The sequence below is a fragment of the Dendrobates tinctorius genome, unplaced genomic scaffold (assembly GCF_039654945.1).
Source record: "Dendrobates tinctorius isolate UK_male_01 unplaced genomic scaffold, ASM3965494v1 ptg000070l, whole genome shotgun sequence".
In the NCBI taxonomy this organism is placed as follows: domain Eukaryota; kingdom Metazoa; phylum Chordata; class Amphibia; order Anura; family Dendrobatidae; genus Dendrobates; species Dendrobates tinctorius.
This window is the reverse complement of record NW_027361738.1, coordinates 95,802,871-95,829,167: the sequence shown is the minus strand read 5'-3', so window position 1 is coordinate 95,829,167 and position 26,297 is coordinate 95,802,871. Positions and strand designations below refer to the sequence as shown.

The 26,297-nt window shown below is 39.2% G+C and overlaps 1 protein-coding gene across 3 annotated transcripts in view; it reads left to right on the top strand.

Moving 5' to 3' along the window:
• Positions 1–26,297, top strand: part of CRHR2 (corticotropin releasing hormone receptor 2) — a 320,584-nt gene that overhangs the window by 161,266 nt on the left and 133,021 nt on the right. For 2 of the 3 annotated variants that reach the window (XM_073582167.1, XM_073582169.1), the window contains exon 3: positions 2,790–2,909. In XM_073582167.1, coding sequence (XP_073438268.1) covers positions 2,790–2,909 — 120 coding nt within the window. Of the gene's footprint in view, positions 1–2,469; positions 2,669–2,789; positions 2,910–26,297 lie in introns of those variants that run through there. The other variant, XM_073582168.1, reaches the window with a different exon arrangement.

Genomic DNA, 26,297 nt, shown 5'->3' with positions numbered 1-26,297 from the left:
AACTGGATGAAAAAAGAGGGAGAGGAAGTCCCTAACAGTAGGAAGTGAGGGATGGGGCATCTCCTAACCACAGCCTGTGCCTATCCCTAAGCTCCCCTAACGCCCTATACGGGTCCTTCCCCCCACTGCCGTCACGTGCCTAGTCTCTGTCACCTCACAATACCCTGGCTAGTGCACTGGCCCACAAGGATGCTAGCATCACCACTGCAGATGGTATCAACAAAGGGGGGAATGACAAACACGAGACAGACAGGGAAAGGAAAAAAGAAAGCTCCAGGCTCCACTGCCAAGCTCCACACCACAGAGGACACGGAATCAGGAAACAGAGCTCCACCGAAGCAGCAGACACACCGCTGGCACCAGACAGCTACAAAACTCCTAGGCTGGTCTTCATAGACATACAGTCAGCTGATGCGTCATGTGACTATTTAAAGGATGGTGGGAATGGTCATCACCCACATCAGCTGACAAGCAGCAGAGCAGCTGCCAGCAAGGAAACTGACATTAATCCTTGCTGGCCAAAAAGTAAAAACCACGTTTAAATTAAAGCAGAACCAAAGCTGTCATGACTCCAAAAATGAATTATGACAGTTGATTTCAACTGTTTTTGTCTCTGAACTAGTTTGGCTGTAGAACAGTGTAATAGGTAGAATTGATTGATAGATTCAGACTTAGACTGGCTCATAGGAGTACAGGAGACTCCTATGGTGGGCCACAGTGCAAGAGTGGGCCACCCCCTCCTATATGAGCAGTATTTTGAACACTATACTTGGATCACTATTTACAGACAAAGGCGGCATCTTATTCATTTACTAATCTACTCAGTTCATTGTTATATAAACTTCGTGCTGTAACGGTCTTTGGTAAGGAAGGGGGGGCCTCAAACTGTCCCTGGAGCTGGGACCGTAACTATCTCTGATCTTACTATGCTCCTGTTAAACCCTGATCTGTCCTCTACTCCACTCCATGAGAAATGGGACAGAAATGTAAGGTAAACAAGACACAAATACAAAACAGGGATAACAGAAAACCTCTATCATACAAAAGCTCTAACCAACAATAGGGAGGAGGATAGGGACAGGGAGGAATAAACTAAATGGAGAAAGGGATCAGGAGATAAACAAACCCGTACTACAGCAAACCACAGAGCACTACAACTACAACTCCACTCCAACCACTTAGCTTTAGCAACACAGGAAGACAAATCTTTCACTGGTAGGGACAAGAAGGTCTGACCAGATTATACAGGAAGAGGCCAGATCAGAAACAGCTGAAATGAAGCTGCATGTTTCTGACCAGCATAGAAAGGGTTGTTAACCTCTTCAGCACTAATGGAAACTAAATCCATTTAATATGGGACACAAACCACACCATCTCTAAATAAGTCATTACCCAACGAGACTATCTAACTCGGGATCTTCCAGGGGGATGTGACACCCTTGTGACAATAAATTTGTGATTGAGGGTAATGTCGCATTTTCATGTAGCTGAAAAGTGAGACCCTGGAGTTAGTTACTGGTGTGCCCTTGGCACCCCAGTCTAACACTGGATAGATGGATAGAATAAAAGAGAGGGAGAAGGAAAAGTTAAAGGGTATCTGTCACTTGAGAGCAGCCTCATGTAGGAAAACGGGAGCTGAATCCAACGATGTAGCACTTAGATTACTGGGTGCAGCCGTTCTGATGCAATCAAAGCCTTTAGATTCAGAATGAACCAGGATCGCCATGTACATAGTCCATAGACAGTGAGCTGCTTATCACACGAGGTGGTCGCTGGACTAGTCCGGTAATGTTAATCTCTCAGTGAAAAATCCTTCGCAGTTGGTAAATAACAGCACACACTTTGACAGGTGACACATCCCTGAATTCTGTGTTTCAGCCTCTATCTCCTGCTATCTTCAGATTACATAGCAAAAATCTGCTGACAGATTCCCTTTAAAGAATGGAAAGGGAAAAGAGACAGAAAGCGAAGGTAAAGAACGGTATGAGCGAGAGGATCATATTGGAAAGGGAAGAAAAGGAGAGACAGACTAGAAAAGGGAGGGGAATACGGGAGAAGAAGCAGTGGAGCCGGATTGACGTATAAATGATGGAGAAAATGAGGATGGAAAGAAAGAGAAAGGGGCAACAAGGGGAGTAATGCTGGCCACATCCAGAAGTGTAAGTGTCCATAGATGGGTGAATGCGGGATATGCCAATGATCAGATCTTAATCAGTGAGTGGACACATAATATCCATCTACATCTTATCCACCTTTCTATACGGCGTGCAGGATTTCCCTACTCTGCGCTAGCAGGCAGTAACCCTTTGTAGTGTGCATCCTCCCTGTGTGCGGATCTGTGCGGAGCCCCCCCACTCACACCAGACGTAGCAGAGCTAACCAGAGTGGTCTACCAGGATCGCAGCGTCCCCTCCCCTGTGATTGGCTGCTCTGCCGAGCCTTATACAGGGAGCACATGAGAGTTCCCAGCTTCCATTCTCACAACTGTATCCTCTACATCCCAACCTCAGCAGCAGCTGTCACCCACGCGTCTCGGCTGGCACCGAGCCCCCCGCAATGGATAGCACCATATTCGATATTATCATAGACGAATTCGATGCCAACTGCAGCTTATTGGACGCTTATCAGGACAGCTTTGTCACCAGCAACCACACTTTCCTGTTTGATGGTAGGAGGGAAAGCTGCAGGGTTTGGGGAGATCCGTCACTGACAGCTCAGCATTTCCTGAAGATTTTTTTGCTTTTTTTTTAATTTTTTTGTAAATGCTGTCCTTTTATTGTAATCTTCAGGTCCTCACTGCAGCGCCACCATTGATCAGATTGGCACCTGTTGGCCGAGGAGTGTGGCGGGGGAGTTAGTGGAGAGACCCTGCCCAGATTTCTTCAACGGGATAAAGTACAACACGACAAGTAAGTAGTAAAGTCTCCGTGTTGTGAAGATACAATGTTTCCGCATGGACCTAAATATTGTTATCATTGTAACTTTGTATATATCACATTCTATCGTGACTTCATCGTCATCATCCTCCTCATCGTCTTCATTGATGGGGGTCGCTGCTGATAGATCAGTGATACCTACCGGATACCTGGCATTAGGGGTACGCGCCATAGGTCTTATGCCTCTTGGTATCTGTGTCCTCCTATAACAAGACCTAAAAGGGGGATTACCTTTGCCCATGTTACTGTATTATCCTGTATTAAAGGGGCACTCCCACCATGGACCATTACCTCTCTAGAGAATGGGACCCCCCGACCCTGTGATCAAAAGTATGGGACCACTGGATGCCACAGAAGAGGTGGTGGCACGTGTGTACTTCTCCCTCCATTAACTCTTATGAGAGTTGAGCACCGCCACCCCCCATATAAGTGCAGGACCTGGAGGTGGGACCCTCGTCCATCAGACATAGAGGTCCCAGTTAGAAATACTCTTATTTTCTTGTATAATTTAAGTTACACATGGTAGAATTGAATTTGTCACTCCCAAAGTACAACATGTTATCTGCAGTCTTGCATAGGACTGATGGTAAATGTATTAGATTAGTTGTTCTCGTGATGATGCACGGACAGTTCGGGCCAGATGTTGCAGAGCAGAGTTTGTATAGGGTGCAGAGAAGTCTCTACGATGGCAGCGAATGGCAAACTCAGCTCTGCCTCATCTATAGAGTCAGGCTCATATCTTTCACAGTGCATGGTGATGGTCGGATGCGATTTGCATCGGACTGCAGTAAAAAAAAAAATCACAGTTCACAATCCACACAGACTTAAATAGTTAAATGACAAACCCAGCTCTGCTACATCTGCAATAAAGGAGTCAGTTGATTGTAAGCAGAGCTAATCAGCAGTTCCAGCTTTTGTTCCTCAGTCACTTGTGTGTGCCACCCCGGAGTGGCAGTGCTGACTGCAGTGATCCGGGCTGGCATAGCTGCACCAGGCAGGTGCCCGCAGGATGTACAGGGCAATGTTTCCCCTATAGTGAGGCTTTGATTAGAGCAATTAGTAATGTTTCTTACACTGAGCCCTTCAGGGGGCTCACAGATAGTCTGGGGGAAGGGGCCGGGTGAGGCGGAGGCTGCTTCACATAGTGAGCCTCCTGGAATAAATCTGACGCTGTTGTGGCGCTACAGCCCGGTAACGCTGCACGTATGGTGCTACAGCCCGGTAACGCTGCACGGATGGCGCTACAGCCCGGTAACGCTGCACGGATGGCGCTACAGCCCGGTGACGCTGCACGAATGGCGCTACAGCCCGGTGACGCTGCACGGATGGCGCTACAGCCCGGTGGCGCTGCATGAATGGCGCTACAGCCCGGTGACGCTGCACGAATGGCGCTACAGCCCGGTGACGCTGCACGAATGGCGCTACAGCCCGGTGACGCTGCACGGATGGCGCTACAACCCAGTAACACTGCATGGATGGTGCTACAGCCCAGTAATGCTGCACGGATGGCGCTACAGCCTGGTAACACTGCACGGATGGCGCTACAGCCCGGTAACGCTGCACGGATGGCGCTACAACCCGGTAACGCTGCACGGATGGCGCTAGAACCCGGTAACACTGCACGGATGGCGCTACAACCCGGTAACACTGCACGGATGGCCCCGGTAACACAGCACGGATGGCGCTACAACCCGGTAACACTGCACGGATGGCGCTACAACCCGGTAACACTGCACGGATGGCGCTACCGCCCAGTAATGCTGCACGGATGGCGCTACAACCCGGTAACACTGCACGGATGGCGCTACAGCCCAGTAATGCTGCACGGATGGCGCCATCCAGGGCCGCTGGCTGCAGTTAGTGCCCCGGACCTACGGTGTCATGTCTTCTTATGGCTTAAAGAAGCAGTAAGGAAGGGGCCATGTAGAACGATGCCCCCATGTAGGACCCCCGTTTGGTCCAATTTTTATCACTTTTTCTTGGATGTTAAAAAGAAGATTTCTCCAGAATCTCTGATATAACTGTCCGTGAGAAACTGATGTGTGAATGAGCCTTTATATACAGCAGTTATCTGCATCGCTGAATAATGAGCTAAAAATAGAGTTCATCTCTATCATCTATCTATCTATCAATCTATCTATATATTATCTAGCTATCTATCATCTCTCTATTATCTCTCTATCTATTATTTATGTATCTATTATCTATCTATCTATCATCTGTCTATCTATTATCTATCATCTCTCTATTATCTATCTATCTATTATGTATGTTATCTTTTATCTATCATGTGTTATCTATCTGTTATCTATCTATTATATGTATCTATTATCTATCTATCATCTATCTATTATCTATATATCTATTATCTATCTATTATCTATCTATCATCTGTTATCCATCTGTTATCTATCTATCATCTATCTAGAAAAATAAAGAAGCAGCACACCATCATCTTAGTGCAAAAAAGTGCTAGAGAAAAGCTCACACACACAGAGCCGAAATGTCACACAAATTGGCTATTAAAATAACTTTTTGCACTAAGATGATGGTGTGCTGCTTCTTTATTTTTCTAATATAAGGACTGGTATCTACCTGTGAAACCGTGCACCCAACTTCTGCCATTGTTCAGGTGCTGCTCTCTGCTTTAGTTTTTCTATCTATTATAAATCTATCTATTATCTATTATCTATCTGTTATCTATCTATTATCTATCTGTTATCTATCCTCAAAGAAAACAATATACTTCATATACATGCAGCAAAAATGTCAGCATTCCAGATGTCGGATAATGAAAAAAATGTGGTCTTTTTTTACTTATGTATACAGTGTATAACATCCGGCCCCTCACCCCCCGGGTGAGCTCACTGATACCAGCGGTGGTCCTGTAATAAGAGCCACAAGGGTAACAAGTCCGTCCATGACATTTCTTCCTCCTGAATGATAATATTGAGAAGTAGAAGGAACTGCAGAAACTCAGACACGAAGTTTGGACCCCGTAACATTACAGAGCGGGGGGCCAAGTGCTGAGGAGCAGAGGACAGAAAAGTCACCACTGCACTGCTGACCCCGTACCTGCAGAGTCCAGACCTCCTCTGGTATCAGCACAAACACTGCGCCCCCACCGGGAGCTTCATGGCCGAGCAGCAGCATGCAGCCGTACATCACTAAGCACAATGGCGAGCATTGGATGGAGTGGTGTAAAGCCGCCACCACTGGACTCTGGAGGAGACGTGTTCTGTGCAGTGACGAATCGCACTTCTCTATCTGCGTCTGATGTTTGGTGATTCCAGGAGGAGGTTACCCACTGACTGCATTGTGCCCCCTGTACAGATGGTGGAGGGGGATAATGCTATGGGCTGTTATCAGGGGGGCTGCCTTGGACCCTTAGTTCCAGTGATGGGAAATCTTAATCTTCAGCGCAAGACTTTATGGACAATTGTATCTTCAGCTTTGTGGGAACAGTTTGGGGAAGACCCTTCTCTGCCCCTCATGACTGTGTCCAGTGCAAATTGCTGTATTTCATACAGGAGTATCTTTACTGTACAGTTTGTGGGTGAGTTCAATAGGTGAAAATGACAATATACATCACTCCTAGTCTTTAAAAGTTGGGAGATGCGCCATTCTGTGACTGCGCCCTGACCCCGCTGACAATCTTTGGTTTTGGATGAGGTAACCAGAATTAGGACTTCTGCTGTTGGGCCCCATGACTTGTACGTGTGTCCCGAGCTGCAGGAGGACTACGGTCAGTGCAAAGTATAATAGTTATGATGTATACACTCGGCCCATCCTCCCACATTGTTAAAGGGGTTTTCCACCCAGTGCACATTGTGATCAGTGCAGCTTGCTGACCACCATCAGAGGGTAATGTTGGAATTCGGCTTCACCGAGCGGTTCAGGCCGTTATCATGTGACCCTAAGTGTGAGATTTGCCAAACACCTTCTCACTACTTTTCATCCACTTCTCTTTATTTTCTATTGAGAGCAGCAGATGAGAATGTGTTTGTCACGGGGTCCTTCTCCGATACCACACAATCAACAGAGCGAGGGAAGGGTGAACAATCCCAAGACCTTTATTACAGGCAAAATAAGAAGGTTGGATCCGATTCCCTGGCAATCATCGATCGTGTGAGCGAGCCCTTAATGTTATAACCACATAAAAAATAAATGAAAGGGGAGACCAGAAAGGAGACACTAATAACCATTCCCCAGGATAAGTCCTCAATGTGAGATCAGTGGGGTTCTGTAGCGCGGCAAAGGGTGGCAGCCGTGGGGGTGAGCCATTCGTCTCCCCCTTTTACGCCCGGCACGCTGCATGAAACAGAGGGTCCTGGCTGGGTGCTTGTATTCATGTTGTGGTTCCGCAACCTTTTTCCTCCACCCCTGGTGCCCTTGATCTACCGATCAGGACCCCCACTAGTCCCACAAAAACTCAGTCCTGTTTAGGTCTGTTACCTTTGGCATTTAGCAAGCTCAGAGATTCTCTTGACACCTCGTCCTATCCAAGGACCCCTTTCTGGAAGACCATTGTCATTTGTGTGTCACGCCCTCCTGGAAGATCACTACGTGTTGTGAATTGCATATCTTCCATTTAGCCTGTGTGTTTGTGTCCCATATTAAATGGATTTGGTTTCCTTTGATTGTCGAGAGGTTAACAACACTTTCTACACTGGTCAGAAACTTGCAGCTCCATTTCAACTGCTTCTAATCTGGTCATTACCTCTCCCTATAAAATCTGGCCAGACCTTCTCTTCATTGCCAGTGAAAGCTTTGCTTCCTAGCTCTTTGGAGATGCTGTGCTGAATTGGAGATCATTGTTGCTTGCTGTTTTTGGGTGTATGCTTTCCTCACTGTCCTATTGTCATTTGGTTGGTACATTTCTACCCTTCCCTATATACCTCGCTACCTTTGGTGAGTGTTTATGTGTGTGTTTGCTTCCTGTTAGCCCTGTTTTGTCTTTGTGTCTTGTTCACCTTACATTTCTGTCCCATGCCTCATGGGCTTGGGGAGGGGACAGATCAGGGTTTAACAGGAACATAGTAAGGTCAGAGAATCGGGCTCTTTACCTTCAAGAGTACCCCCAGTACATGGATCGTTGGGGTCCCAGTTCCAGGGACAGTCTGAGGCCCCCCTTCCTTACTGAAGGCTGTCATAGCATGACAGCCACTCCGTCATGTAGGTCACTTCAGGATCTCCCCAACAGCAGCACTGCTCTCTATACTCTCCAAGCCCTGTCTTCTACACCATGCTCGTCCTACACTGTGCATTGCTAACATTGGTTATAACACTATACATCACAAGACATTACAACATGATATTTACAAAAGAGGCACGACTCTATACACAATACAATGTGATTGGTGTCTTCAGGGTGTTACAACTCTGCCGGCATCACTGCATGGCCTCCCACCCCCCACACACCAACTTACTCACTGCTCCAGGCCATGCTGTTGTGGCGCCCCTGAGAGTTCAGTTGCCACAGAGGTACTGCACCTCCTCCTGAGGTGTGGTACCCCACCATCCAGGTAAGGTGGAGGCACCTGATCACATTCCAACACCTACATCCCACACGCACACCAGTAGTGTAGCAGAGCAACCTTTGTGGCTCCCTGCTTGGAACATGAAGCATGCTGGGAGGTGGGTGGAGCTTAGACTACACAAGAGGGCGGGAGAATATTAGGAAAAGGTCAGTCTGTGAGAGAAGATTCCCAGAGAGGGATTGAGTGAAGGAAGTGCAGCAGCAGACTCCTGTGACCTGGAGCTGCTGGCACAGGAAAGAGCCATAGAAAGCCTGATTCTTCAGAAGGAAGATAGTTTAGTACGGAACGTAAGGAGAAGAAGAGAACTAAGGACTAGGGTCAGTTTGAAGCGCATGGCCGGGATCCGGTCCCCGAGGTTGTATGGATACTGATGTTCCTGCAGCAGACACTGGAGGAATAGAAGTTGTCACCACTTTATTCCCACCTAAGGCTTGGGGGCACAACAGCAACGTGAGTGAGACGGGACTTGATAGCAAAGAGTCCCCGAAGCAGGCTACAGCTCTCTGCCGTACAAGTAGAGTTCTAAGTAACATCAAGAAGGAGGAACTTGAGTTTAATATGCAACTACAAGTACTTCAGATTAGGCGCTAGTGTGGAGACGTTCAAAGAAGGCACATGTTGGAGGAGTGCTGGAAAGGTGTACTTTACCTTGCCTGGGAGTTGGCTGAGCCCCTGACCTGGAGGACACGGCACCAAAGTGGGCACCTGTATGCGCAACAGACTGTGAGTAAAGCTTTGGAACTACATGCCCTGGTGTCCTCCGCTTATTCTTGCGCCTTTCACCCGGCTTTGCTACATCTGCTTCTTTACATCATCTCCCCACTTGCCAACCTCATCTACTCTGCCCTGGGACTACAGCTCCACCTGTGGGGAGCTTCAACATCATTGCTGCACCACACCATCCATCCCAGAAAAGCAACCCTGCAGCGCTGGTCAAACTGACCAGAAACCACAGGTGGCGTTACGAATCATCTCAACAACTTTATCAACAACTTTATCAACAACTTTATCCCCACATTGACCGCCTGAGGCCACAGACCGGGTCACCGCCACTGTGACATCTCCCATTGTAATCAACGGGCCCGGCGAGTCACTGTGACTTCTGTCTGCTACCAGTTCCATGCTGCGTGCCTCTTGCATTCTGCCTGCTCTCTGCATGCTTCCTGGCTGTGTGTATAGGGGGGCGGCGCCAGCACTCTCCGGTTCTTATGGAATCAGTGTGCACCAGCCTATGGTGTTCGAGCCAATTGCCAAGAGGCCACAGATATTTAAGACAGCGCCATCCGGTAGAAGCTGCCTGAGCAACGCCTTTACTCAGTTAGTGTCTTGCTACTGAGTTGCCAGGTCCTGTCCTGTGTTTCGCCTTCTCTGGAGGCTTGTTTCCCAGTCCTGTATCTTGTACTTGTCTATCTGCCCTCCAGCAGGCAGAATATCCTGGTCTCTGTGTCCTTGTTCTAGCCTTGTCTTGTACCTGTCTTGCTGCCCTCTAGGAGGCAGAATATCCTGGTCCCTGTGCTATTGTTCCTAGCTTTGTCTTGTACCTGTCCATCTGCCCTCCAGGAGACAGAATATCCTGGTCCCTGTGTCTTTGTTTCTGTACCTTGTCTCGTTCCTTTACCTTGTCTGAACTCAGTTCTACCTCTGTCTCTCGGTCTCCTTATCTATGGCTCCTTTCCCTGCTGTATCTATCCTTGTGTCCTCTCCCTCTGCCTGTGCTCCGCACTTTTGCGGCTCTGCCTGTGCTCCGCACTTTTGCGGCTCTGCCTGTGCTCCGCACCCTTGCAGCTCTGCCTGTGCTCTGCACTCTTGTGGCTCTGCCTGTGCTCCGCACTCTTGCGGCTCTGCCTGCTCCGCCCCCTTGCAGCTCTGCCTGTGCTCTGCACTCTTGTGGCTCTGCTTGCTCCGTGCTCTTGCGGCTCTGCCTGTGCTCTGTACTCTTGCGGCTCTGCCTGCTCCGCACCCTTGCAGCTCTGCCTGTGCTCTGCACTCTTGTGGCTCTGCTTGCTCCGTGCTCTTGCGGCACTGCCTGTGCTCTGTACTCTTGCGGCTCTGCCTGTGCTCTGCATTCTTGCAGCTATGCCTGTGCTCCGCACTCCTGCGGTTCTGCTTTGTTCTGCTTCTGCTGCTGCAGAACCTCTTGCTGCTAACTGCAGCTCCTCTCTGCAGCCTTGTGGTTCTTCTTCAGTGTGAACAGGTCCAAACCTGTTCCTTCATACCCATCTATATTACCATCCTTCCCGTACCAGTACCTGCAGCTCCTGTGTGAACAAGTCTACTTATTCCATACACCACTCCTTCCTGTCCTTGTCACTGTGCCTTCCCTGTCAGCCATGCGCGCCTGCCTGTGTCTCTGCTGTGCCCACCTGCCAGTGCCTCAGCTGTGCCCGCCTGCCAGAGTACCAGCGTGCCTGCCGTGCTCACCTGCCTGTCTGTCAGTCGCACCTGTCCTAGTGTTCTGTTCCCCAGTGGGATCAGCAGCCACAGCCAGACACCACTCTAGAGTGGCACTTGGCAACTACCTGCTGCACAAGCCTGACCTCACCATCAGAGGCTCCAGTGAAGACCGAGATAGCTGCATTAGTTATGCCCCTTCCAGGGTAGTCTGGTTTGTGGCACAGTGGGTCCAGAACCCCCTCACTCACCGATTGGGGCAGGAACAACAACAACACACTGCGGCCGACTGCTGGTCTGGAGCTGATTAGGTGGCCACTAGTGGCATACGTAGAAATCATGGGGCCCCATAGCAAAAGTCCTAATAGTCCTGCACATAATGTCATGGCCCTACTAATAGTCCTGCACATAATATGATGGCCCTAGTAATAGTCCTGAAGATAATGATGGCCCCACATATAGTCCTCCATATAGTATTGTGGCCCCACATATAGTCCTCCATATAGTATTATGGCCCCACATATAGTCCTGCAAATAGTATGATAACCTCACATATACTCCCCCATATAGTATGACAGCTCCACATATAGAACTGCACATAGTATGATGTCCTCACATATAGTCCCCCATATAGTATGACGGCCTCACATATAGTCCTGCACATAGTATAATGACCCCACATTTAGTCCCCCATATAGTATGATGGCCCAACATATAGTCCCCCATGTAGTATGATGGCCCACATATAGTCCTGCACATAGTATGATGTCCCCACATATAGTCCCCCATGTAGTATGATGGCCCCATATATAGCCCCACCCCATATAGTATGAAGGCCCCACAAATTACTGATTGATTTAAAAAAAAATACTCATCTCTCCCTGTTCCCCGTGCGCTTTGCCAACAAAGAAAGATCTGATATATGACAGCGTCAAAGCGGTCTCGGCTTCAGCCACATGTGCGTTGTGTACACGTGGTGTGCCTCGCGTGATGCTGCACCACCAGGCACCAGGAAAATTAAAAGGGCCAGCAGCTGTAAAAATGGGCTGGCAGCCATCCCAAGCAGTGCCAAGCCGAAGCCCACCGGGCAAATGCCCAAAAGGGAAGATTGGCAGTCCAGGCCTGGTGCCATCTGTTGGAGTGCGAGAACAGAGAGAAATAGAGAGTAAATGCCCCAGAGACCTGGCACCTGAAATCATGCGCTTGGTGCTGTTTAATTTTCTATCCAGCCATCCATCTAATTCATCTTTCTTCACAAATGTCCAATCTCCTGGTGTTTTGGCTCTTTTTTGTTGCATTGATGATTTTCTCTATTTTTTATGTCTTGCTCCTTGTCATCTTGTTCCACTTTTCCTTTCATCTCTTTTGTGCATCACTATCAGCTCCAATAACCGGGGTCTTGCCCAGAATTTCATAAAGCTTCAGCCTGGTTCTTTCTTTCTTTCTTTCTTTCTTTCTTTCTTTCTTTCTTTCTTTCTTTCTTTCTTTCTTTCTTTCTTTCTTTCTCTCTTTCTTTCTCTCTTTCTTTCTTTCTTTCTCTCTTTCTCTCTTTCTCTCTTTCTTTCTTTCTTTCTTTCTTTCTTTCTTTCCTTTCTCCGCTTCTTGCCTGTGTACAGTGATGTCTCATCATCTCTAAAATTCCCAGGGAAGTTATTGTAAATTACGGATGAGTCAGGGTCACAGTCATTGGTTAGCGGCATTCATTTGCTCACAGCAATTTTGCTCTTCTGGCAAATTTACTGTGGCAAATTAAGATTTTTCCCTCTTTTCCCTTTGGAAATGTAGCTAATTTAATAACCCCAAAATCAATTATGTCCCTAATACCAAATGTATCTTCACTAGAAATGTGTTATACCTGGGAGCCTGGAAAGGAGAGTTATTTTCACACACATATATTGTATTATAGTAGTTATATTCTTGTACATAGGAGCAGTATTATAGTAGATATATTGTTTTACATAGGGGCAGTATAATAGAAGTTATATTCTTGTACATAGGAGCAGTATTATAGTAGTTATATTCTTGTACATAGGGAGCAGTATTATACCAGTTATATTCTTGTACATAGGAGCAGTATTATAGTAGTTATATTCTTGTACATAGGAGCAGTATTATACCAGTTATATTCTTGTACATAGGAGCAGTATTATAGTAGTTATATTCTTGTACATAGGAGCAGTATTATGGTAGTTATATTCTTGTACATAGGGGGCAGTATTAAAGCAGTTATATTCTTGTACATAGGAGCAGTATTATGGTAGTTATATTCTTGTACATAGGGGGCAGTATTATAGCAGTTATTTTCTTGTACATAGGAGCAGTATTATAGTAGTTATATTCTTGTACATAGGAGCAGTATTATGGTAGTTATATTCTTGTACATAGGGGGCAGTATTATAGCAGTTATATTCTTGTACATAGGAGCAGTATTATACTAGTTATATTCTTGTACATAGGAGCAGTATTATAGTAGTTATATTCTTGTACATAGGAGCAGTATTATAGTAGTTATATTCTTGTACATAGGAGCAGTATTATAGTAGTTATATTCTTGTACATAGGAGCAGTATTATAGTAGTTATATTCTTGTACATAGGGGCAGAATTATAGTAGTTATATTCTTGTACATAAGAGCAGTATTATAGTAGTTATATTCTTGTACATTAGGAGCAGTATTATAGTAGTTATATTCTTGTATATAGGAGCAGTATTATAGTAGTTATATTCTTGTACATAAGGGGGCAGTATTATAGTAGTTATATTTTTGCACATAGGGGGCAGTATTATAGTAGTTATATTCTTGTACATAGGGGCAGTATTATAGTAGTTATATTCTTGTACATAGGAGCAGTTTTATAGTAGTTATATTCTTGTACATAGGTGGCAGTATTATAGTAGTTATATTCTTGTTCATAGGGAGCAGTATTATAGTAGTTATATTCTTGTACATAGGGGCAGTGTTATAGTAGTTATATTCTTTTACATAGAGGCAGTATTATAGTAGTTATATTCTTGTACATAGGGGGCAGTGTTATAGTAGTTATATTCTTTTACATAGGGGAAGTATTATAGCAGTTATATTCTTGTACATATGGGGCAGTATTATAGCAGTTATATTCTTGTACATAGGAGCAGAATTATAGTAGTTATATTCTTGTACATAGGAGCAGTATTATAGTAGTTATATTCTTGTACATAGAGGACAGTAATATAGTAGTTATATTCTTGTACATAGGGGCAGTATTATAGTAGTTATATTCTTGTACATAGGAGCAGTATTATAGTAGTTATATTCTTTTACATAGGGGAAGTATTATAGCAGTTATATTCTTGTACATATGGGGCAGTATTATAGCAGTTATATTCTTGTACATAGGAGCAGAATTATAGTATTTATATTCTTGTACATAGGAGCAGTATTATAGTAGTTATATTCTTGTACATAGAGGACAGTAATATAGTAGTTATATTCTTGTACATAGGAGCAGTATTATAGTAGTTATATTCTTGTACATAGGAGCAGTATTATAGTAGTTATATTCTTGTACATAGAGGACAGTAATATAGTAGTTATATTCTTGTACATAGGGGCAGTATTATAGTAGTTATATTCTTGTACATAGGGGCAGTATTATAGTAGTTATATTCTTGTACATAAGAGCAGTATTATAGTAGTTATATTCTTGTACATTAGGAGCAGTAATATAGTAGTTAAATTCTTGTACATAGGAGCAGTATTATAGTAGTTATATTCTTGTACATAAGAGCAGTATTATAGTAGTTATATTCTTGTACATTAGGATCAGTATTATAGTAGTTATATTCTTGTACATAGGAGCAGTATTAGTTATATTCTTGTACATAAGGGCAGTATTATAGTAGTTATATTCTTGTACATAAGAGCAGTATTATAGTAGTTATATTCTTGTACATAGGGGGCAGTATTATAGTAGTTATATTCTTGTACATAGGGGCAGTATTATAGTAGTTATATTCTTGTACATAGGAGCAGTTTTATAGTAGTTATATTCTTGTACATAGGGGGCAGTATTATAGTAGTTATATTCTTGTACATAGGGAGCAGTATTATAGTAGTTATATTCTTGTACATAGGGGAAGTGTTATAGTAGTTATATTCTTTTACATAGAGGCAGTATTATAGTAGTTATATTCTTGTACATAGGGGGCAGTATTATAATAGTCATATTCTTTTACATAGGGGACAGTATTATAGTAGTTATATTCTTGTACATAGGGGCAGTGTTATAGTAGTTATATTCTTTTACATAGGGGCAGTATTATAGTAGTTATATTCTTGTACATACGGGGCAGTATTATAGTAGTTATATTCTTGTACATAGGAGCAGTATTATAGTAGTTATATTCTTGTACATAGGAGCAGTATTATAGTAGTTATATTCTTGTACATAGAGGGAAGTAATATAGTAGTTATATTCTTGTACATAGGGGCAGTATTATAGTAGTTATATTCTTGTACATAGGGGCAGTATTATAGTAGTTATATTCTTGTACATAACAGCAGTATTATAGTAGTTATATTCTTGTACATAACAGCAGTATTATAGTAGTTATATTGTTGTACATTAGGAGCAGTAATATAGTAGTTATATTCTTGTACATAGTGAAGTAATTATTTCCCTCTACTCCTCTTTGGTCAGACCTCATCTGGAATATTGTGTCCAATTTTGGGCACCACATTTGAAAAAAGACATCAACAAACTGGAGCAAGTTCAGAAAAGAGCGACCAGAATGGTGACCGGTCTGCAAACCCTGTCTTATGAGGAAAGGTTGCAGGATTTGGGAATGTTTAGTTTGCAAAAGAGAAGACTGAGAGGAGACTTAATAGCTGTCTACAAATATATAAAGGGCTGTCACATTGTAGAAGGCTCAACTTTATTCTCATTTGCACAAGGAAAGACTAGAAGCAATGGGATGAAGCTGAATGGGAGGAGACACAGATTAGATATTAGAAAAAACTTTTTGACAGTTAGAGTGATCAATGAGTGGAACAGGCTGCCACGAGAAGTGGTGAGTTCTCCTTCAATGGAAGTCTTCAAACAGAGGCTGGACAGACATCTAACTGGGATGATTTAGCGAATCCTGCTTTGAGCAGGGGGTTGGACCAGATGGCCCAGGAGGTCCCTTCCAACTCTACGATTCTATGATTCTATGATAGGAGCAGTATTATAGTAGTTATATTCTTGTACATAGGAGCAGTATAATAGTAGTTATATTCTTGTACATATGGGGCAGTATTATAGTAGTTATAGTCTTGTACATAGGGGCAGTATTATTGTAGCTTTATTCTTGTACATAGGAGCAGTATTATAGTAGTTATATTCTTGCACCTAGGAGCAGTATTATAGAAGTTATATTCTTCTACATAGGAGCAGTATTATGGTAGTTATATTCTTCTACATAGGGGGCAGTATTATAGCAGTTATATTCTTGTACATAGGAGCAGTATTATACTAGTTATATTCTTGTACATAGGAGCAGTATTATAGCAGTTATATTCTTTACATAGGGGCAGTATTATAGTAGTTATATTCTTGTACATAGGGGCAGTATTATAGTAGTTATATTCTTGTACATTAGGAGCAGTAATATAGTAGTTATATTCTTGTACATAGGAGCAGTATTATAGTAGTAATATTCTTGTACATAATAGCAGTATTATAGTAGTTATTTTCTTGTACATAGGGAGCAGTATTATAGTAGTTATATTCTTGTATATAGGAGCAGTATTATAGTAGTTATATTCTTGTACATAGGGGCAGTATTATAGTAGTTATATTCTTGTACATAAGAGCAGTATTATAGTAGTTATATTCTTGTACATTAGGAGCAGTATTATAGTAGTTATATTCTTGTATATAGGAGCAGTATTATAGTAGTTATATTCTTGTACATAAGGGCAGTATTATAGTAGTTATATTCTTGTACATAAGAGCAGTATTATAGTAGTTATATTCTTGTACATAGGGGGCAGTATTATAGTAGTTATATTCTTGTACATAGGGGCAGTATTATAGTAGTTATATTCTTGCACATAGGGGGCAGTATTATAGTAGTTATATTCTTTTACATAGGGGCAGTATTATAGTAGTTACATTCTTGTACATAGGAAGCAGTATTATAGTAGTTATATTCTTGTACATAGGGGCAGTATTATAGTAGTTATATTCTTGCACATAGGGGGCAGTTTTATAGTAGTTATATTCTTGTACATAGGTGGCAGTATTATAGTAGTTATATTCTTGTACATAGGGAGCAGTATTATAGTAGTTATATTCTTGTACATAAGGGCAGTGTTATAGTAGTTATATTCTTTTACATAGAGGCAGTATTATAGTAGTTATATTCTTGTACATAGGGGGCAGTATTATAGTAGTTATATTCTTTTACATAGGGGACAGTATTATAGTAGTTATATTCTTGTACATAGGAGCAGTATTATAGTAGTTATATTCTTGTACATAGGAGCAGTATTATAGTAGTTATATTCTTGTACATAGGAGCAGTATTATAGTAGTTATATTCTTGTACATAGGGGGCAGTATTATAGTAGTTATATTCTTGTACATTGGGGCAGTATTATAGTAGTTATATTCTTGTACATAGGGGCAGTATTATAGTAGCTATATTCTTGTACATAAGAGCAGTATTATAGTAGTTATATTCTTGTACATTAGGAGCAGTAATATAGTAGTTAAATTCTTGTACATAGGAGCAGTATTATAGTAGTTATATTCTTGTACATAAGAGCAGTATTATAGTAGTTATATTCTTGTACATTAGGATCAGTATTATAGTAGTTATATTCTTGTACATAGGAGCAGTATTAGTTATATTCTTGTACATAAGGGCAGTATTATAATAGTTATATTCTTGTACATAAGAGCAGTATTATAGTAGTTATATTCTTGTACATAGGGGGCAGTATTATAGTAGTTATATTCTTGTACATAGGGGCAGTATTATATTAGTTATATTCTTGTACATAGGGGGCAGTATTATAGTAGTTATATTCTTGTACATAGGGGCAGTATTATAGTAGTTATATTCTTGTACATAGGAGCAGTTTTATATTAGTCATATTCTTGCACATAGGTGGCAGTATTATAGTAATTATATTCTTGTACATAGGGAGCAGGATTATAGTAGTTGTATTCTTGTACATAGGGGCAGTGTTATAGTAGTTATATTCTTTTACATAGAGGAAGTATTATAGTAGTTATATTCTTGTACATAGGGGACAGTATTATAGTAGTTATATTCTTTTACATAGGGGACAGTATTATAGTAGTTATATTATTGTACATTGGGGCAGGGCAGTGTTATAGTAGTTATATCCTTTTACATAGGGGCAGTATTATAGTAGATATATACTTGTACATTTGGAGCAGTATTATAGTAGTTATATTCTTGTATATAGGAGCAGTATTATAGTAGTTATATTCTTGTACATAAGGGCAGTATTATAGTAGTTATATTCTTGTACATAGGGGCACTATTATAGTAGTTATATTCTTGCACATAGGGGGCACTATTATAGTAGTTATATTCTTGTACATAGGGGCACTATTATAGTAGTTATATTCTTGTACATAGGGAGCAGTATTATAGTAGTTATATTCTTGTACATAGGAGCAGTTTTATATTAGTCATATTCTTGTACATAGGTGGCAGTATTATAGTAATTATATTCTTGTACATAGCGAGCAGGATTATAGTAGTTGTATTCTTGTACATAGGGGCAGTGTTATAGTAGTTATATTCTTTTACATAGAGGAAGTATTATAGTAGTTATATTCTTGTACATAGGGGGCAGTATTATAGTAGTTATATTCTTTTACATAGGGGACAGTATTATAGTAGTTATATTATTGTACATTGGGGCAGGGCAGTGTTATAGTAGTTATATTCTTTTACATAGGGGCAGTATTATAGTAGATATATACTTGTACATTTGGAGCAGTATTATAGTAGTTATATTCTTGTATATAGGAGCAGTATTATAGTAGTTATATTCTTGTACATAAGGGCAGTATTATAGTAGTTATATTCTTGTACATAGGGGCACTATTATAGTAGTTATATTCTTGCACATAGGGGGCACTATTATAGTAGTTATATTCTTGTACATAGGGGCAGTATTATAGTAGTTATATTCTTGTACATAGGGAGCAGTATTATAGTAGTTATATTCTTGTACATAGGAGCAGTTTTATATTAGTCATATTCTTGTACATAGGTGGCAGTATTATAGTAATTATATTCTTGTACATAGCGAGCAGGATTATAGTAGTTGTATTCTTGTACATAGGGGCAGTGTTATAGTAGTTATATTCTTTTACATAGAGGAAGTATTATAGTAGTTATATTCTTGTACATAGGGGGCAGTATTATAGTAGTTATATTCTTTTACATAGGGGCAGTATTATAGTAGATATATACTTGTACATTTGGAGCAGTATTATAGTAGTTATATTCTTGTATATAGGAGCAGTATTATAGTAGTTATATTCTTGTACATAAGGGCAGTATTATAGTAGTTATATTCTTGTACATAGGGGGCAGTATTATAGTAGTTATATTCTTGTACATAGGGGCACTATTATAGTAGTTATATTCTTGCACATAGGGGGCACTATTATAGTAGTTATATTCTTGTATATAGGGGCAGTATTATAGTAGTTATATTCTTGTACATAGGGAGCAGTATTATAGTAGTTATATTCTTGTACATAGGGGCAGTATTATAGTAGTTATATTCTTGGACATAGGGGGCAGTTTTATAGTAGTTATATTCTTGTACATAGGTGGCAGTATTATAGTAGTTATATTCTTGTACATAGGGAGCAGTATTATAGTAGTTATATTCTTGTACATAGGGGCAGTGTTATAGTAGTTATATTCTTTTACATAGAGGCATTATTATAGTAGTTATATTCTTGTACATAGGGGCAGTATTATAGTAGTTATATTCTTTTACATAGGGGACAGTATTATAGTAGTTATATTCTTGTACATAGGGGCAGTATTATAGTAGTTATATTCTTGTACATAAGAGCAGTATTATAGTAGTTATATTCTTGTACATAAGAGCAGTATTATAATAGTTATATTCTTGTACATAAGAGCAGTATTATAGTAGTTATATTCTTGTACATAGGGGCAGTATTATAGTAGATATATTCTTGTACATAGGGGGCAGTATTATAGTAGTTATATTCTTGTACATAGGAGTAGTATTATAGCAGTTGTATTCTTGTACATAGGGGCAGTATTATAGTAGTTATATTCTTGTACATAGGGGCAGTATTATGGTAGTTATATTCTTGTACATAGGAGCAGTATTATAATAGTTATATTCTTGTACATAGGAGTAGTATTATAGTAGTTATATTCTTGTACATAGGGGCAGTATTATAGTAGTTATATTCTTGTACATAGGGGCAGTATTATGGTAGTTATATTCTTGTACATAGGGGCAGTATTATAATAGTTATATTCTTGTACATTAGGAGCAGTATTATAGTAGTTATATTCTTGTATATAGGAGCAGTATTATAGTAGTTATATTCTTGTACATAAGGGGGCAGTATTATAGTAGTTATATTTTTGCACATAGGGGGCAGTATTATAGTAGTTATATTCTTGTACATAGGGGCAGTATTATAGTAGTTATATTCTTGTACATAGGAGCAGTTTTATAGTAGTTATATTCTTGTACATAGGTGGCAGTATTATAGTAGTTATATTCTTGTTCATAGGGAGCAGTATTATAGTAGTTATATTCTTGTACATAGGGGCAGTGTTATAGTAGTTATATTCTTTTACATAGAGGCAGTATTATAGTAGTTATATTCTTGTACATAGGGGGCAGTGTTATAGTAGTTATATTCTTTTACATAGGGGAAGTATTATAGCAGTTATATTCTTGTACATATGGGGCAGTATTATAGCAGTTATATTCTTGTACATAGGAGCAGAATTATAGTAGTTATATTCTTGTACATAGAAGCAGTATTATAGTAGTTATATTCTTGTACATAGAGGACAGTAATATAGTAGTTATATTCTTGTACATAGGGGCAGTATTATAGTAGTTATATTCTTGTACATAGGAGCAGTATTATAGTAGTTATATTCTTTTACATAGGGGAAGTATTATAGCAGTTATATTCTTGTACATATGGGGCAGTATTATAGCAGTTATATTCTTGTACATAGGAGCAGAATTATAGTATTTATATTCTTGTACATAGGAGCAGTATTATAGTAGTTATATTCTTGTACATAGAGGACAGTAATATAGTAGTTATATTCTTGTACATAGGAGCAGTATTATAGTAGTTATATTCTTGTACATAGGAGCAGTATTATAGTAGTTATATTCTTGTACATAGAGGACAGTAATATAGTAGTTATATTCTTGTACATAGGGGCAGTATTATAGTAGTTATATTCTTGTACATAGGGGCAGTATTATAGTAGTTATATTCTTGTACATAAGAGCAGTATTATAGTAGTTATATTCTTGTACATTAGGAGCAGTAATATAGTAGTTAAATTCTTGTACATAGGAGCAGTATTATAGTAGTTATATTCTTGTACATAAGAGCAGTATTATAGTAGTTATATTCTTGTACATTAGGATCAGTATTATAGTAGTTATATTCTTGTACATAGGAGCAGTATTAGTTATATTCTTGTACATAAGGGCAGTATTATAGTAGTTATATTCTTGTACATAAGAGCAGTATTATAGTAGTTATATTCTTGTACATAGGGGGCAGTATTATAGTAGTTATATTCTTGTACATAGGGGCAGTATTATAGTAGTTATATTCTTGTACATAGGAGCAGTTTTATAGTAGTTATATTCTTGTACATAGGGGGCAGTATTATAGTAGTTATATTCTTGTACATAGGGAGCAGTATTATAGTAGTTATATTCTTGTACATAGGGGAAGTGTTATAGTAGTTATATTCTTTTACATAGAGGCAGTATTATAGTAGTTATATTCTTGTACATAGGGGGCAGTATTATAATAGTCATATTCTTTTACATAGGGGACAGTATTATAGTAGTTATATTCTTGTACATAGGGGCAGTGTTATAGTAGTTATATTCTTTTACATAGGGGCAGTATTATAGTAGTTATATTCTTGTACATACGGGGCAGTATTATAGTAGTTATATTCTTGTACATAGGAGCAGTATTATAGTAGTTATATTCTTGTACATAGGAGCAGTATTATAGTAGTTATATTCTTGTACATAGAGGGAAGTAATATAGTAGTTATATTCTTGTACATAGGGGCAGTATTATAGTAGTTATATTCTTGTACATAGGGGCAGTATTATAGTAGTTATATTCTTGTACATAACAGCAGTATTATAGTAGTTATATTCTTGTACATAACAGCAGTATTATAGTAGTTATATTGTTGTACATTAGGAGCAGTAATATAGTAGTTATATTCTTGTACATAGTGAAGTAATTATTTCCCTCTACTCCTCTTTGGTCAGACCTCATCTGGAATATTGTGTCCAATTTTGGGCACCACATTTGAAAAAAGACATCAACAAACTGGAGCAAGTTCAGAAAAGAGCGACCAGAATGGTGACCGGTCTGCAAACCCTGTCTTATGAGGAAAGGTTGCAGGATTTGGGAATGTTTAGTTTGCAAAAGAGAAGACTGAGAGGAGACTTAATAGCTGTCTACAAATATCTAAAGGGCTGTCACATTGTAGAAGGCTCAACTTTATTCTCATTTGCACAAGGAAAGACTAGAAGCAATGGGATGAAGCTGAATGGGAGGAGACACAGATTAGATATTAGAAAAAACTTTTTGACAGTTAGAGTGATCAATGAGTGGAACAGGCTGCCACGAGAAGTGGTGAGTTCTCCTTCAATGGAAGTCTTCAAACAGAGGCTGGACAGACATCTAACTGGGATGATTTAGCGAATCCTGCTTTGAGCAGGGGGTTGGACCAGATGGCCCAGGAGGTCCCTTCCAACTCTACGATTCTATGATTCTATGATAGGAGCAGTATTATAGTAGTTATATTCTTGTACATAGGAGCAGTATAATAGTAGTTATATTCTTGTACATATGGGGCAGTATTATAGTAGTTATAGTCTTGTACATAGGGGCAGTATTATTGTAGCTTTATTCTTGTACATAGGAGCAGTATTATAGTAGTTATATTCTTGCACCTAGGAGCAGTATTATAGAAGTTATATTCTTCTACATAGGAGCAGTATTATGGTAGTTATATTCTTCTACATAGGGGGCAGTATTATAGCAGTTATATTCTTGTACATAGGAGCAGTATTATACTAGTTATATTCTTGTACATAGGAGCAGTATTATAGCAGTTATATTCTTTACATAGGGGCAGTATTATAGTAGTTATATTCTTGTACATAGGGGCAGTATTATAGTAGTTATATTCTTGTACATTAGGAGCAGTAATATAGTAGTTATATTCTTGTACATAGGAGCAGTATTATAGTAGTAATATTCTTGTACATAATAGCAGTATTATAGTAGTTATTTTCTTGTACATAGGGAGCAGTATTATAGTAGTTATATTCTTGTATATAGGAGCAGTATTATAGTAGTTATATTCTTGTACATAGGGGCAGTATTATAGTAGTTATATTCTTGTACATAAGAGCAGTATTATAGTAGTTATATTCTTGTACATTAGGAGCAGTATTATAGTAGTTATATTCTTGTATATAGGAGCAGTATTATAGTAGTTATATTCTTGTACATAAGGGCAGTATTATAGTAGTTATATTCTTGTACATAAGAGCAGTATTATAGTAGTTATATTCTTGTACATAGGGGGCAGTATTATAGTAGTTATATTCTTGTACATAGGGGCAGTATTATAGTAGTTATATTCTTGCACATAGGGGGCAGTATTATAGTAGTTATATTCTTTTACATAGGGGCAGTATTATAGTAGTTACATTCTTGTACATAGGAAGCAGTATTATAGTAGTTATATTCTTGTACATAGGGGCAGTATTATAGTAGTTATATTCTTGCACATAGGGGGCAGTTTTATAGTAGTTATATTCTTGTACATAGGTGGCAGTATTATAGTAGTTATATTCTTGTACATAGGGAGCAGTATTATAGTAGTTATATTCTTGTACATAAGGGCAGTGTTATAGTAGTTATATTCTTTTACATAGAGGCAGTATTATAGTAGTTATATTCTTGTACATAGGGGGCAGTATTATAGTAGTTATATTCTTTTACATAGGGGACAGTATTATAGTAGTTATATTCTTGTACATAGGAGCAGTATTATAGTAGTTATATTCTTGTACATAGGAGCAGTATTATAGTAGTTATATTCTTGTACATAGGAGCAGTATTATAGTAGTTATATTCTTGTACATAGGGGGCAGTATTATAGTAGTTATATTCTTGTACATTGGGGCAGTATTATAGTAGTTATATTCTTGTACATAGGGGCAGTATTATAGTAGCTATATTCTTGTACATAAGAGCAGTATTATAGTAGTTATATTCTTGTACATTAGGAGCAGTAATATAGTAGTTAAATTCTTGTACATAGGAGCAGTATTATAGTAGTTATATTCTTGTACATAAGAGCAGTATTATAGTAGTTATATTCTTGTACATTAGGATCAGTATTATAGTAGTTATATTCTTGTACATAGGAGCAGTATTAGTTATATTCTTGTACATAAGGGCAGTATTATAATAGTTATATTCTTGTACATAAGAGCAGTATTATAGTAGTTATATTCTTGTACATAGGGGGCAGTATTATAGTAGTTATATTCTTGTACATAGGGGCAGTATTATATTAGTTATATTCTTGTACATAGGGGGCAGTATTATAGTAGTTATATTCTTGTACATAGGGGCAGTATTATAGTAGTTATATTCTTGTACATAGGAGCAGTTTTATATTAGTCATATTCTTGCACATAGGTGGCAGTATTATAGTAATTATATTCTTGTACATAGGGAGCAGGATTATAGTAGTTGTATTCTTGTACATAGGGGCAGTGTTATAGTAGTTATATTCTTTTACATAGAGGAAGTATTATAGTAGTTATATTCTTGTACATAGGGGACAGTATTATAGTAGTTATATTCTTTTACATAGGGGACAGTATTATAGTAGTTATATTATTGTACATTGGGGCAGGGCAGTGTTATAGTAGTTATATCCTTTTACATAGGGGCAGTATTATAGTAGATATATACTTGTACATTTGGAGCAGTATTATAGTAGTTATATTCTTGTATATAGGAGCAGTATTATAGTAGTTATATTCTTGTACATAAGGGCAGTATTATAGTAGTTATATTCTTGTACATAGGGGCACTATTATAGTAGTTATATTCTTGCACATAGGGGGCACTATTATAGTAGTTATATTCTTGTACATAGGGGCACTATTATAGTAGTTATATTCTTGTACATAGGGAGCAGTATTATAGTAGTTATATTCTTGTACATAGGAGCAGTTTTATATTAGTCATATTCTTGTACATAGGTGGCAGTATTATAGTAATTATATTCTTGTACATAGCGAGCAGGATTATAGTAGTTGTATTCTTGTACATAGGGGCAGTGTTATAGTAGTTATATTCTTTTACATAGAGGAAGTATTATAGTAGTTATATTCTTGTACATAGGGGGCAGTATTATAGTAGTTATATTCTTTTACATAGGGGACAGTATTATAGTAGTTATATTATTGTACATTGGGGCAGGGCAGTGTTATAGTAGTTATATTCTTTTACATAGGGGCAGTATTATAGTAGATATATACTTGTACATTTGGAGCAGTATTATAGTAGTTATATTCTTGTATATAGGAGCAGTATTATAGTAGTTATATTCTTGTACATAAGGGCAGTATTATAGTAGTTATATTCTTGTACATAGGGGCACTATTATAGTAGTTATATTCTTGCACATAGGGGGCACTATTATAGTAGTTATATTCTTGTACATAGGGGCAGTATTATAGTAGTTATATTCTTGTACATAGGGAGCAGTATTATAGTAGTTATATTCTTGTACATAGGAGCAGTTTTATATTAGTCATATTCTTGTACATAGGTGGCAGTATTATAGTAATTATATTCTTGTACATAGCGAGCAGGATTATAGTAGTTGTATTCTTGTACATAGGGGCAGTGTTATAGTAGTTATATTCTTTTACATAGAGGAAGTATTATAGTAGTTATATTCTTGTACATAGGGGGCAGTATTATAGTAGTTATATTCTTTTACATAGGGGCAGTATTATAGTAGATATATACTTGTACATTTGGAGCAGTATTATAGTAGTTATATTCTTGTATATAGGAGCAGTATTATAGTAGTT